Source organism: Mesoplodon bidens, assembly GCF_964165515.1.
Source record: "Mesoplodon bidens genome assembly, chromosome: 15".
Taxonomy (NCBI): domain Eukaryota; kingdom Metazoa; phylum Chordata; class Mammalia; order Artiodactyla; family Ziphiidae; genus Mesoplodon; species Mesoplodon bidens.
Window position 1 is genome coordinate 57,098,030 of NC_138171.1, and position 14,676 is coordinate 57,112,705.

General features: G+C 43.0%; 1 protein-coding gene across 1 annotated transcript; it reads left to right on the forward strand.

The window, feature by feature from the left end:
* The first annotated feature begins 120 nt into the window (after positions 1-120).
* On the forward strand, positions 121-13,205 carry RSL1D1 (ribosomal L1 domain containing 1). The gene is made up of 9 exons (XM_081257009.1): positions 121-281; positions 1,116-1,255; positions 2,829-2,967; positions 4,059-4,207; positions 4,295-4,396; positions 5,932-6,025; positions 6,111-6,236; positions 8,645-8,917; positions 11,050-13,205. The coding sequence occupies exons 1-9, from the start codon at positions 183-185 to the stop codon at positions 11,374-11,376; spliced, it is 1,449 nt and encodes a 482-aa protein (XP_081113135.1). The 5' UTR covers positions 121-182; the 3' UTR covers positions 11,377-13,205.
* The last annotated feature ends 1,471 nt before the right edge of the window (positions 13,206-14,676 follow it).

The window sequence follows — 14,676 nt, forward strand, 5'->3', positions numbered from 1 at the left end:
GTTTGCTCGCGCCCGCCAAACTCCGACGCCGCAACGCCCAGGAACTCGACCCCGCGCTCCCGGAAGTGACGCGAGGGTCTAGTCCCCGCCCCCGACTTCCGGCTACGGGCCTGGTTTCGCGCGTGCGCCTCCGGAAGCAGCTCCTGGGATCTGGATACGCGTCTCCACGAGGTGAACGCGAAATGGAGGCCTCGGCCTCTACCCCACCGTCAACCTCAACCGGAACTTCAGCTTCGACTCCAGCGACCCCGGCCGGCCTGGAGCAGCTGGACGAAGAGCAGGTGAGTGGCCTCTGAGGAGGGGCGTTCGGAAGCGAGATGGCCGTGGCCTTGGGAGGCGCGGGTGCGGAATGCGGGCTCCGCGCCGGTGTGGGCGCCTCCGGAGCTTTGGGAGGGTCGCTCGTTCGCGGTGCCCTCGGCTCACTCGCTGCTTTGTACTCGCGGGTAGGCGCCCGCCTCCTCCAGCCCTGCGGCCTGGCTCTCTTGAGTTGGATTTTTTTTTTGTTTTGGCCGGTCCGCGCGGCCTGCGGGTTTCTAGTTCCCCGACCAGGGATCGAACCTGTGCCCCCTGCGGTGGAAGCGCGGAGTCCTAACCACTGGACCACCAGGGAAGTCCCTTATCTTGAGTTGGATTGCAGGTATAACTTGGGGTCCTGGGGTGAGGTCCACCTGGCTGTGCTTCCCTGCCTTTGACTTTGGCCAAGTCGCTTGATTTTTACCAGCCTCAGTAACTTCGTATTTAAAATGGGCTCTGAGAGGAGGTGATGCACCTAAAGCGCGGTAGCCAGGGAGCCTGGCACATAATAAGCGCTCAGGAAATACTAGATGCAGGTGTATTGCGCTCTTACTGGTATTACTGCCTTCATCATCCAGGGCAGGGGAAGCACGTTCCCTCTGTCTCAATGTTATATATACAAGAGGCTCGTCTCTGTAGACGATGCTATTAGCGAATACTTAGGTGACTACATTCCTCTGATTACAAATTGCAAGATTCTAATGGATACGGTTGTGGGGGTTACCTGCTAAAATAGAAATTCATCAGGGACCAATTCTGGGGCAGGGGCAAGTTTTAAATTCGATTGAGATGTAATTTATTTGTGTATCTCCACCTTGCAGATTAAAAAGGCAGTAGAAGCTCTGTTGGCACATTCCAGATCCAGGAAAAACGCAAATGGATTGCTTTTGAATGAGAATGAAAATTTCTTTTTAATGGTGGTATTATGGAAAATTCCAAGTAAAGAACTGAGGGTCAGATTGTAAGTTCTGATTTTCTACCTTTGCTCTTTTTATCTGCTTGGCCATTCCGTGGAACTTTAACAATCGGCAGCTTAGTTTCTGGTGGAAACTTTGCAAACTCAGGATATCTTGAGTTGAAATAATTGTACCCCCCCAAAACCATAGGTCTTCAGACATTCTTAAGTTTTCTAGGATTTCAGATGTGCTTAAGTTTTCTAGAAATGTCACCAGTTTTCTGGATGTTTGGTGGACAGTTTGACCTAAGCTGTTCTATTGAATCTGAAAACCTGGTTTTTGAGAAGACAGAGGTTAGAATAAATGAAACAGCTTTCATATTTTCATAGAATCTGTTATCTTTCCACGTCAAGCTAGTTGCAAGCTAAAATTCCTGAGGTCCTGAACTCACTCCTTTATACAGAGACAATTAAAAATTTGGCAGTGATTTCCTAAGAGAAAAAAATCCCATGGTGATTGCACATTCTTATTGCTAGGACTCGTAGGTGAGAGATGCCCTCTCTGCAGAGTTGCCAGATTTAGCAAATAAAAATACAAGCAATTTTTTAGATAAGTAGGTCCCATGTAATGTTGGGGACATAATTATACTTAAAAAATGGTTCAGATTTAACTGGATGTCCTATATTCTGTTGGGTAACCCTGCCTCTCTGTGGAGTCTCTCATTTCCTGGGTGTTAAAAAGCCAGCTGTGCTATAGAAAGCAGTGTGTGGGATAGCTTCTTTTTCTTTTCCCCATAAAGGTGGGCGATAGGGGTTAAGAATGACTACAAATTGGAAAGACCCTTTTGACCCTCAGACTCTCTCTTAACTCATCCTCACAAACCGCCCCAGCCAGATTGCCTTAGTTATTGCTTTATGTATCTGGGTGCGTTCTTTATTCCATACCTCTGCCCAGGCGGGTTTTTGCTTCTGGAAAGCCCTTACTTTCTCCGCGGTGTTTTTCCACCTGCTCACCTCTTGGTGATTTCTGCCACTTGCCATCTCGTTTGCCAAGTCCTGCTACTGTGGATTGCTCTCTTCTTAAACTGAGGAAATGTTTCCTCAGAACATGTAGGCGTAAGAAGTGAACTAAACCTTTTTGAGACTCAACATAATTCATGTTTGCTGGTCCCTGTAGGTTTGCTCCATTTTCTGTCTGGACTTGAGAGTTATGTTTATGGAGCCCAGGGGTTTCTGCAAGGTAGAGTTCTGAATCAGAACTGTCCTGATGAAGCTAGATTATTCTACCACGTGGTAGTATGTGTGCCTATATAGCAACACGTAAAATAATAATAATTACATGTGCACTATTTTGAGTATCTTTGATTATATTTTAAGTCTTAATTGTATCCCAAATATTAGTTGATGTTTCGGCCTGCAGATCATTTGTGGTGATTTAGTATTTGGATGTTAAATCTCTCCTCTGTACCACTGAAAACTAGATATATTTTTAAATGTTCTCAGTAGTGTATTTGCTTAAAAAGCGTGAATGAAGTTTATTGAAATGACAGTGAATTTATTGTGTATTCTCTGGGATATAAACATACATGTTATCAGTTATAATGCTTTATTCCTTGGTTCCTTCTCATGTATTTTGCAGGTCCTTGCCTCATAGTATTCGATCAGATTTAGCAGATATCTGTTTATTTACCAAAGATGAACGTAATTTAACTCCCGAACAGACAGAACGTTTTTATAAGAAGCTTTTGAACAAGCATGGAGTTAAAACCATTTCTCAGGTAATGAATAGCTGTAACTGACCAATGCTAAGCTGTCCATCATGGTAGCAGCTAGCCACACATGGCATTAAGCACTTGATACGTGGCTAGTCAGAATTAAGATGTAACACAAATACTGGATCTTAAGGATTTAATATGGAAAAAGAATATAAAATAATTTCTATAAATTACAGTTAAATATGGTATTTTAGATCTATTGTGTTCAATAAAATCTGTTATGGGAAAAAAAGACATTTCTCAGGTAGGGAGCAGGTTAATATTTTCAAGACAACTAAAAGATTGGATTCAATTGAAGTGGCAAGTAATACATTCCTATGTTACCTGGTACATGTTTCTCTCCTAGGAATTTAATTTTTAACTTAATTTTCTCTTTTTAATTTAATTCTCATTGGCTTTAAGTAGGGTATATTCCCTCTTCCCTGTGATGGATGGGCTGTTGAGGTTTGTTGACCTAAAAGCTCAACACATGCATCAGTAATGATTATATCTTGAAGATTTTACAGAACGCTGCTCCGTTGTGTCACTTCTCTCTCCTTCCAGAGCATCCTGGGTTTGCCTCTGACTTGGCACCCCTCCCCCTTTTTGTAGTCATTGGTTCGGTTTCTTTAGCTGAGGGTCCCGACTCATTTTCCCCTGTGCCTGTGCTGTTTTAGATACTCACATGTTCACTAAACTGTGACCCCAGGGCATTTTAAAATACAAATACAAATTGCTCCAGTATTCTTCTTCTTGTTCAGGTTCTTAATTTTTTGTTTTTATACCTTTTTCTTCCTCTCTCTCTCTTTTTTATCAAAGTATAGTTGGTCTACAATATTGTTAGTTTCAGGTGTACAGCATAGTGATTCAGGGTTTTTTGTTTCTTTATTTTGCAGATCACATTCTCTTATAGGTTATTACAAGATACTGGATATAGTTTCCTGTGCTATACAGTAAATCCATGTTGCTTATCTATTTTATGTATAGTAGTTTGTATCCGTTGATCCCAAACTCCTAATTTGTCCCTCCCTCCCTTTGGTAACCATAAGTTTCTTTTCTATGTCTGTGAGTCTGTTTCTGTTTTGTATATAGATTCATGTTTTTACATTTTCTAGATTATCCCACTCCGAACTTTAAAAAAGGAATATAAAGCCTATGAAGCTAAGCTCCGCCTCTTGGGTAGTTTCGACTTCTTCATTACGGACGCCAGAATTAGGCGGCTCTTACCCTCACACCTCGGGAGACATTTCTACAACAGAAAGAAGTAAGTTTCTCAGCAATGACCGGACTTTAGTAGCGTGAAATTTATGGGTGTGTATGTGCTGCTGTAAATGCCTTTGTATTGTTTTAGAGTTCCAGTACCTGTAAACCTTCAGGCCAAGAATTTGTCCAGAGAGATCAGTGACTGTGTAGGGGGAACTGTCTTAAACATCTCTAAAAGTGGTTCTTGCAGGTAGGTAAAAGGCGTTAAGGTGTGCCTCTGTTTCATTTTATATTTAATAATGATTTTATAAACTTTTGTAAATAAGATAGTATTAATGAAACCAGACTCTTCTGTTAAAACTCAAATTCATTCTTTAGAAGTATTCAATTCTCTAGAACAGTGCTGCCTCCTAGAACTTTCCAAAGTGGTGGAGATGGTCTATAGCTGTGTAGTCTCATGCAGAAGAATGAGCCACAGATGGCTGCTGAGCACTTGAAACATGGCTTCCATAGCTGAGGATCTGAATCTCTAACTTTACCTTATTTTAACTAACTTAAATTTTAAAAGGCACGTCTGGGCTTCCCTGGTGGCGCAGTGGTTGAGAGTCCGCCTGCCGATGCAGGGGACACGGGTTCGTGCCCCTATCCCGGAAGATCCCACATGCCGCGCAGCGGCTGGGCCCGCGAGCCATGGCCGCGGAGCCTGCGTGTCCGGAGCCTGTGCTCCGCAACGGGAGAGGCCACAGCAGTGAGAGGCCCGCGTACAGCAAAAAAAATAAATAAAAATAAATAAATAAATAAATAAAAGGCACGTCTGCTGATTTTTACTGTACTGGATGCGCACCCTTTTTTTTTTTTTTTTTTTTAAGTTTTTGGATGTGCCACGCAGCATGTGGGATCTTAGTTCCCCAACCAGGGATTGAACCCGCACCCCCTGCATTGTGAGCATGGAGTCCTAACCACTGGACCACCAGGGAAGTCCCTGTACAGGGCACCTTTAGATGTTCAGGAAAACAGGAGAATAAGCCTGGTTCAGGGTTGTACTTGCAGGTCAGTGACAGAGGGCACACAGAATGGGCAGAGCCCTGTCTTTGGCTGGAGGGAGGTGGGAGCATCAGCCCGTCTCATCCTCATTCTGCACTCATCCTGCAAACAGCCAGCCTGCCTTTCAGCTCCCATGGTAGGGAGAGTGGGGGCTGCCAGGACCAGCGGACCCAGTGGCTGAGCAGTGGGCACTTCTGGGCTTCCCCGTTGGCTTGCGGCTGCCCTCTGCTTCAGCTGAGGGGATCGTTTTGCTCTTGGCCAGAAGACGCCATTACATGAGCAACTGTTCATTTTAGAGGTGGCCACTGTGTCAGGGCAGTGGAGCTATAAAGGTAGCAAGCAGTCCTCCTGGGGGTAGTCCTTTTCAGAACAGCCGCTGCTGGGGGTAATTGCCCTCAGGAAAGCTTGAGGGCTGACTCAGTGACCTGTGTTTTCCAGAATGAAGGTGGAACTCCCTTTGGGCCTCCCCACTGCCCCTCCCAGCCTCACATGGTTAGGTGCCGGCTCCTCAATCACCTCTTGATGGTAGGGCATATTTTAGGAGGAGGGCATTTCTAGAACATGAAGGATGATCGTCTTCCTTTAAAATAAATTGAGAACCTAAAGATTTCAATGATTTTACATTAAAAAAATTTTTTTTAGGATTGTGTATTTGTATTTCTCACATACCTGCTTATGCTTTATTTTGAAAACCAAGTTATTTTTTCAGCTCTCTGTGTCTAATGCTTTATTAAATTTCAGTACCATCCGCATCGGTCACACTGGGATGCAAGTTCAGCACATCGTCGAAAACGTTGTTGCCGTCACAAAAGGGCTTTCACAGAAACTGCCGGAGGTATGGTCTCGCAGATGCTTCCGTTGGCCGTTCATTTAAAGGAACAAAACACCTACAGATGATGTTGCTCTTCTCTCTGTTTCAGAAGTGGGAGAGCGTGAAGCTCTTGTACGTGAAGACTGAGAGATCGGTTTCCCTGCCTGTCTTTTCTTCATTTGTCAGCAGTCGTGGTGAAGCCAGGAGACTACGTGCACAAAGTCAGAAGAAAAAGGTTAGTAGAAGTTCACATCCCAGGCAGGCTTAATCAAGGCTGTAAGCGCAGCCCAGGAAGAGAGAACAAAGCCTCAGAAGGGGCCTGTGCAGTGGCAAGAGGAGCTGAGAGGAAGAGGAAAACTGAAATCGAGTCTATTCAGCATTCATACATGGTTATTTATGGGCGAAATTTAAGATCGTATGAGGCTGACATAACCTCTTGGTTTTGGTTTGTAGGTTATCAGTGCTGCTGGTAATATTGCAGAAAGCCGCATGAGAGAAAATGGAACTTTTTGCTATTGGCTGGACCAATCTCCTAGTCTATTTGGTCTTTCTCCAGCCATGTTCATCCATGTGTCCAATGAGTTTTTAGACTCAGTCTTTTAATTTTTTGTCTTCTAGAAGTTCTGTGTTTTGTTCTTTTTCAAATTATCGTTACCTTTTTTTGGTTTCCTATTATCTAAATAGTCTTCCAGTTTGTCTTAATTCTTAGAACACATTAAGCATAGTTGCTTTATTGTCTGATAATTTAAACTGTTAGCCGTCTTGGTGATGCAGCGGGTTGTCTCTACCTGCTGGTTCCTATGTACTTAGTTATTGTGGACTGTATCGTGGATAGTCCATTTGGAAAATTATTTGTAGAACTAACTTGAGGGGTGGGATGAAGATTTTTCCCGAGAGGATTTAGACTTATGGCAGCCAGGCACCTTGGGGCACTCTCAGCCCAGAAGCACCTAAAAGCACATTCAAGGCTTGAGGTTCCCTGAATGATTCAAATCCACCCACGGTGACAAATCCTCATGGCCCTGCCCCCCGTTCATCTCTACCCTGAGGGTCCGACTCATTGGGGTCACAGCTTATTGTAACAAGGTTTTTACTTAGAGTCCCTGCCTGGTATGAACATTAGGGTTTGATGTCTCCACTTCACACCCCTGCCCTCCTGTGCCCAGTCGTAACGGCTGTTAAAAGTTAGGAATCAGCAAATACTCTTGGGGCAAACGTGTCTTACAGTGTAATCGGCTCATCAGTGCTTATATGGAAAAAGTTGTTAATATTTTACCCTACTTTTTACTTGTTTTCATAATCCAAAATAACATAAACTGCTGTTACTGGAAACAAGAAGTCTGAATTTTTTGCTGTTTGTCAGATTCAGTTGAGGGCTTTGTGACAATGTTGGAATTGCTGGTTAAAATAGAATTTTGTCACAGTTATAGATGTTATCTAACAGTACGCTGTGGTAAGGATAATGGACCTCTAGCTATGTAAACTTGCTACTGTGTTAACTCTCAACCACAAACTCAGGCAGAAAAAAAATATTAGGGTTTTTCGTTTTTGTAGCAGCTTCATGGAAATGTACAGTCACCCATCTCATGCATGGGGGCATTAGTTCCGGGATCCCCCCCAAGGATGCCAAAATTTGTGGGTGCTAAAGTCCCTTATATAAGGCAGCATAGTATTTGCACATAAACTGCACCACATGCTCTGGCATCCTTTAAATCATCTTTTTTTTCCTTAATATTTATTTATCTATCTATGTATTTAGCCAGCTAGCTATCTAGCTGCTCTGGGTCTTAATTGTGGCACGCAGGATCTCCATTGCCTCGTGCGGGATCTTTAGTTGCAGCATCCGGGATCTAGTTCCCCAATCAGGGATCGAACCTGGGCCCCTAGCACTCCCAGGAGCACAGAGTCTTAACCACTGGACCCCCTTTAAATCATCTTTAGATTACTTATGCCTAATACAATGTGAGTGCTATGTAAATAGTTGTCAGACTGCAGCAAATTTAAGTTTCACTTTCTGGAATTTTTTTTTCCCCTTGAATTTTTTTTTTTTTTTTTGTGGTACGCGGACCTCTCACTTTTGTGGCCTCTCCCGTTGCGGAGCACAGGCTCCGGACGCGCAGGCTCAGCGGCCATGGCTCACGGGCCCAGCCGCTCCGCGGCATGTGGGATCCTCCCGGACCGGGGCACGAACCCGTGTCCCTTGTATCGACAGGCAGACTCTTAACCACTGCATCACCAGGGAAGCCCCCTTGAATATTTTTGATTCACATTTGGTTGAATCTGCAGATGTGGAACCTGCATATATGGAAGTTCAACATATCACATACTGTACAATTCTGGATTATTCGTAACTCGCCTTTAAATGAGGTTGACTTCCACACAGCTGGTGACTGCACACTTTAGATACCCAGATTCTGAATATAATTTACCACATAAAATGCATCTTTGGCTGAGACTCTGAGACAAAGCAGAGTTGGGGTTCAAGTGCTGGCAATGGGACTCATGTGCTTGGATCTTGTACAGGTCAAGGCCCTTTCAGGGATCTTACGGATGACCTGACTGCACATGCTAAGTCTGTGCCATTTATTTATCAACAAAAGAGTCCTCCATTAAAATTATGCTTGTTTTTTTTTGGGGGGGTAGGTAGCAAAGAAAAGCCAAAAGAAGAAAGAACGTCTTAAAAAACAGCAGGAGAAGAAAGGAAACAACAAGCTTATGAAACAGGTTGGAAAGGCTGCACCAGCCCCGACTACAGATGCACCGGCCCCCAAAACTGGTGGTGCTCCAGCCCAGGACCCTGGACCCCAGAAGGAGACCAGTGGGGTGAGCGCCCCCCATAAAGCTCAAGACGAGTCTGAAGATGAAATCCCACTGCTGGTACCAGTGAAGGAAACTCCAGCTGCAAGAAGCGTAGAGGTATTTTCATTAATATTTAATATCCATCATGGACGGATTCCGGGGCTCCGTGTGCCAGGCAGGCACTTGGTGAGGGACGGGGAGTGCTGTGCAGCTGGGAGGCATCGTTTATAGAAATCTGTTCTACCAGAGATTATGAAGTCATGGATGAAAAATACTAGAGTAAATCCCAAGAACCCCTGACTGACTCTATCCACCTCTTAAATAGTGAAGCGATGTGTAGTCAGCACAGCCTTTTGTGTACCTTGGAATCAAGGGAGACTCGGCCATAATAATAATTCTAAAAAACATTGCCTGTGGTTTTGAAAAGCAGGTTCAGTTTCTGAAGGTGAGTCCTCAGTCACCACATAATTCGTTACAGAAAATTTACCAAGGGAAACTTGGGTGCTAGATTCTGCCTCTGAAACCTTTCAAACACCCCACCCTGCATGGTTCTTACAGAAATCTGACTTCATGGATTTCAGAGGAGGTGATTTAAAGGAACTGAGTTTTTTAATTTTGGGGTGCTTTTATAATGTTTTTTTTTGTTTTCGATTTGTTTGGCCGCACCACGAGGCTTGCGGGATCTTAGTTCCCCAACCAGGGGTCGACCGCAGACCCATGGCAGTGAAAGCGCCGAGTCCTAACCACAGGACCGCCAGGGAATTCCCATTTTGATAATGTTTTTGCTCATACTCATAGTATCTATCCAAATATTGGGGGGAGACCTCTTGAAAATAAGGGGAGAAATGGGTCCCTAAGAGTAGAGGGCTGCCCTCACCATGTGTGCATGAGACTCGTGGCCCCTTGGCACAGCCCATTAGGGTCAACCCAGGGCTGTTACTGCACTTTACCTATTATGGATTTTTTCCTCACAGTAATCCTTAACATCTTCAACGAAGTTATAATTTTCCTCTGCTAGTGAAATATTCCTTTTACAGTGTCCCCAAACTGCTAGTGAGGTTTTTTTTTTAATATACTTGAAATTAATGTTGATCAGTATATTAACTGTAGGCAGTATAATTGTTTCTAGAAAAAGTAAGCTATATTTGTTATATAGGACTGGCAGGTAATGTGTTGGAAATTAAAGAATGGAAAGCATAGCTTCCTGGGTGGGTGATACGCATCAGGAGTGTAGAAGTGTTGGGTGTTCCCTGGCTGTCCAGTGGTTAGGACTCAGCGCTTTCACTGCCAGGGCCCGCAGTTCGATCCCTGGTCAGGGAACTAAGATCCCACAAGCGATGAGGCAAGGCCTAAAAAAGAGTGTAGAAGTGTGTATGCCCTTTGAACCCATCTAGGAAATTTGATCAGGGGAAAGATATGAAAGTTTCAGCATTGTTCACTGTAGAAGCAAAAATGAGAAAATGCTATGTACCCTTACAGTAGTTTTTATAAAGTTATTCAAGATAACGTTTAGTACGAGTTTATAGTGCTTAGGAACTACTAATGAGATAGTTGGGGAAAGAGCATAATACTCGGCTTTTAAATACATACTCTTGGGGAAAAGGTAGTGAATAACATTAATATTGTGTGGTAGAGTTATTAGAGAGGTTTGTTTTTTATATTTTCAGTGTTTTTCAAATTTTCCATCTGTTTTACGTTAACTCAAAAACAAAGTTTTGTTGGTCGTTTTGTCTATATAACCTCTTTCTGTGTGGGACAGAGTCCATTGCTGGATTGTTGTCCTTGGATCATCAGCCACATCATCTGGGGTGCTTGAGAAATCCAGGATTTCCAGTCTGGAACACGGTCCCCCCTTTTGCTAACAGGCACCCCAGTTGGTTTTCACACACACTGTTTCAGAACCCCCTGCCCTAACCCACATGCGAGGAATTCACAACTGGAGGTGAAGAAGAGTCAGGATTAGGTCACAGGTCTTCCCACTGTGCTCCCAGTGCTTCTAGGAGGCCTTAGCCCCAGCCATAAGGAAAGATGGTTAGACCAGGGAGGTGCCAGGGTCCTTTTTACAGTCATTAATAGTAGAGTACAGCTGCCTTTCAAAATGATTTTGAGGCAGGAGGAAAAAGCCATTCCTCATTCATCGTGCTGCAGTTTCCCTCTTAGGGGTTCCCTAAATTTTAAGAACAGTGACTCTTAGAGTCACATCATCAGTTGTCTGTCCCACACCACACCCACTTTTTTCTTTTTCTTAGACACAAAAAGGTGCTGCAGGAAAGAAGTCTCCAAAGAAGAGTCCTGGTCCCAACACACCTCATGGGAAGAAGAGAAAGGCCTCCCCAGCTTTGGAGACCCCAACAGCTACGGAGCCCAAGACTCCAGGTAAAGGCCCAGGGAAGAAGGCAAGAATCAAAGAAGAGTTGGAGAAAGAAAGAACCTCTTCACTGGGGAAAAAAGACCCAAGACAGACTCCTAAAAAGCCAGAGGCCAAGTTCTTCACCACTGCTAGTAAATCTGCGAAAAAAGCTCCCCGTACCCCCAAACAGTGGCCCAAAAATCCCAGAGTACCCCAGTCAACCTAAAATCAGAGACTCAACCAGCAGGCAACTCATCAGAGCTATCTAAAGAGCTTGTAAAAAATACCTAGGTCCTGACCCCTGTTGCAACCGCTGAGTGAGGCCTAGACTTAAATAGTTTTTGAAACCTCCACACATAATTCTGATACATGTTCATGGGTGTAAGAACCAGTAGTTTGAAGTAAATCCATTTATTTCATTGCTCTTCTGTGTATTTGCTAATGCAGTAGAGGGAAAATACAGTGCTTCTCTGTGGTTGTGTTTTTTATTATTAAAGTTAACATTTGTTTCTCAGTATAAAATTGGCATCCCGTGTCTTGTTGGTTTTACTTGAATGCCTATGATGTGACCCTTTTCCTCATCTGCTTTAAGCCATTTGTTCACATGACGGCTCCATCACAGTAATCTGTGCAAACATCCAAAGCTTGTTTGCAGGCCACTGATGGGCTCACTGCATGCAAGTCAGCCGTGGCCCTCATGCTGAGATGGGTCTTAGAAAAGACCTTAGAATCAAAATTAACATAATTGATTCCAGGACCCAGATGGTGATCAGCCAAGGTTGCAGATCACTGAGCGTACATTTGTTGGGGGAAATTAACATGGGGTCATTCACAGAGGCACTGGATCGAATCCTGAACGCTGGAGGCAAGAAAATATTTTGTCTTCCATAAGACTTTCCATCTTCCTCCAGATTCCTCACCCTAAACAGACTTACTTTTATGTGACAGCTCTAGGGTAGGAAGCTTGGGAGAATAGACTCTTAAACTTTGGGTCATTGTCAAATATATCCTGAGGCAGTAAGTGACTTTTCAGGTACTCGGCCTTTTGCTGCATTTGAATTGGGGTACACATCTCTAATAACGACTAAAGGAATCAAAGCTTCAGGTGGTTCTCCAGCAAGTCAAGGAGTTGAGACAGCTTTTTAAATCATGAAAGCCTCTGAAATACAAAATAATTTGTTTTTCATTCCACTGTCCTTTTAGGCTTCTAAAAGTGAGTATACTACATTTAATGTAGGGGTTTAGTGTAATTGATTTGTTTACCATAGAAACGTAACTTATTCAAAGATGAAGATTTAAGTCTACTGCTTTGCTTAGGGCAAACTTACCTACCTAATCATATAGTCTGTGCTCTCCATGACAGTTTTCTGGGGTTAGCTGTATGGTTTTTTAATGCCATCCTCTAGCCAGCTAAAGATTTTGCAACACCCAGTCGTTCTTTGGCCTGTAGCTTAGTCCCTGTTGAATACGATGCAGATGTTTACCTTCCTGTTCCACTGTGCGTCTAGTTTCCCTCTGTAGAAATTCTCATAGTTCTCTATGTTGAAAAGAGCAGATTTATTTAAGTTTCTTGAGCAGGATGATAGTTTTTTGACAATTGAAGGCCACAGTTGAGTTAGAGATAATTCTGAATTGTAATGAAAACGTTCAAATCATGGTGCTAGACTTCCAAGGCTTAAGAGGTTTGGGGGGCACCTTACCTCATGGCTGTGAGGGCTGGGAGCCAATAATGGCCTATCCAGGGGCCAAGAGGAGTACTGGAAATCTGTGCAGTAAATTATGTTGTTTTGCGGAATAAGAGGTTGAGTATGTGGCTTATGTTTCAGTGGAAGTCAACACTGGGTTATCTGGATTCATCCTCCATGCCATAGAGATTTAATGGACAAAACCAGATCTGGTGGGAGAAATTTGCCACGTTTTTGTTCTGAAGAAATATTGAATCTTAGTTAATTTGTTTTTTAGGAACTGTAATAAGCATGGGAAATTTAATATTTTAAATGCCTTGAATGTATTTAAGACTGTCCAAGTGTTTAATAAAGGTTACATTTTATTTCAGTCTTGAGAAATATTTGAATGCAAGTACAAAGAAATTGCTAAGTCATATTGTCTTGTCACCAGACCAAAAACACTTGATGTACTTCAGTTCATGGGTGTTTAGGGTTTAATTAGCAAAGAAGTCTTTTGCCATTTAATTAAATATTTGAAGGTTCTGCACTACCTGCATTTTTATCTCTTAAATTTGCTATGTTTTCCTTGCCTGCAATTAGTGTGTTAGTAGTCACAGTGCCAAGATTCCCAATTAGGACTTTACGAACTGCAAGAAGCCCTCATCGTTGCTTGGATCTTAAAGGAATGAATGCATGTGATAAAAGACCACAAATAAAATTTTGGTTATAGTGATTTCTGTATAATGGTCCTGGAGAGAGAAAATAGCAAATTATTTAGGTGGATATATTTAATCCCAGATTCTACATCTTAGTTAACAGTATCTTAAAAGGATTAATCCTTGTTTGTATAACTCGGGGCATTTTCTATACTTGAAGCTACAGGAAATAGGGCATATGTATGATTTTGACTCACCTAAAAAGATGTCTCTTAGCTATCTAAAAGATGTTAGCTTGTGTGAATCAAACAATCAACTTTTCATTACAGATTTCCCTCAAAATCTATTCCTCCCGTGTACTCAACCTTACAGTCTCAAAAACTGTTGAACTCAGCTGTTGAGCTACCAAGTTTTTATTTCATTCACTCAGCCAGCCACTTACCCACATACCCTTTAACCATTAAGTTTCTTCAAACTGCCAAGGTACTAGATTTGAAAAACTAATACACAAAACACAGCTTTGCCCTTCAAGAGATGCCCTAGTCTAGTTAGTGGCATCCTCAGAATTTTGATACAGGGGCACAGTTTGGCTGCAAGGAGGCGGACCCAGGAGTTAGGGAACTTCTCTTGATGTCTGTCAAGTGTTTTAAATGTAGAATATGCTTTTAGAAGGAAGTGCTAATGGAGATCGTAGGAAGGGACTAGAAAAAGAACCAGACATATAGACCAATGGAATGGAATAGAGAATCCGGAAATCCCTTACGTTTATGCTCAGCTGATTTTTGACAAGGGTGCCAAGACAATTCAGTGGGAAAAGACAGTCTCCAACTAATGGAAAATAAAATGGGATCCTACACCTAAATGTAAACGCTTAAAAGAAAACACAGGAGTAAATCCTCATGACCTTAGGTAAGGCAGTAGTTTCTTGCTATGCTACCTAAGACACAAGTGCTAAAAGAAAAATTGAAAAATTGGACTTCATCCAAATTTAAAATTTCTGTGCCTTAAAAAACACCATCAAAAAAGTAAAAAGGTGGAGCTTCCCTGGTGGTGCAGTAGTTGAGAATCCGCCTGCCAGTGCCAGGGACACGGGTTTGATCCCTGGTCCAGGAGGATCCCACATGCCGCAGAGCAGCTAGGCCCGTGTGCCACAACTGCTGAGCCTGTGCTCTAGAGCCCGTGAGCCACAACTACTGAGCCCAC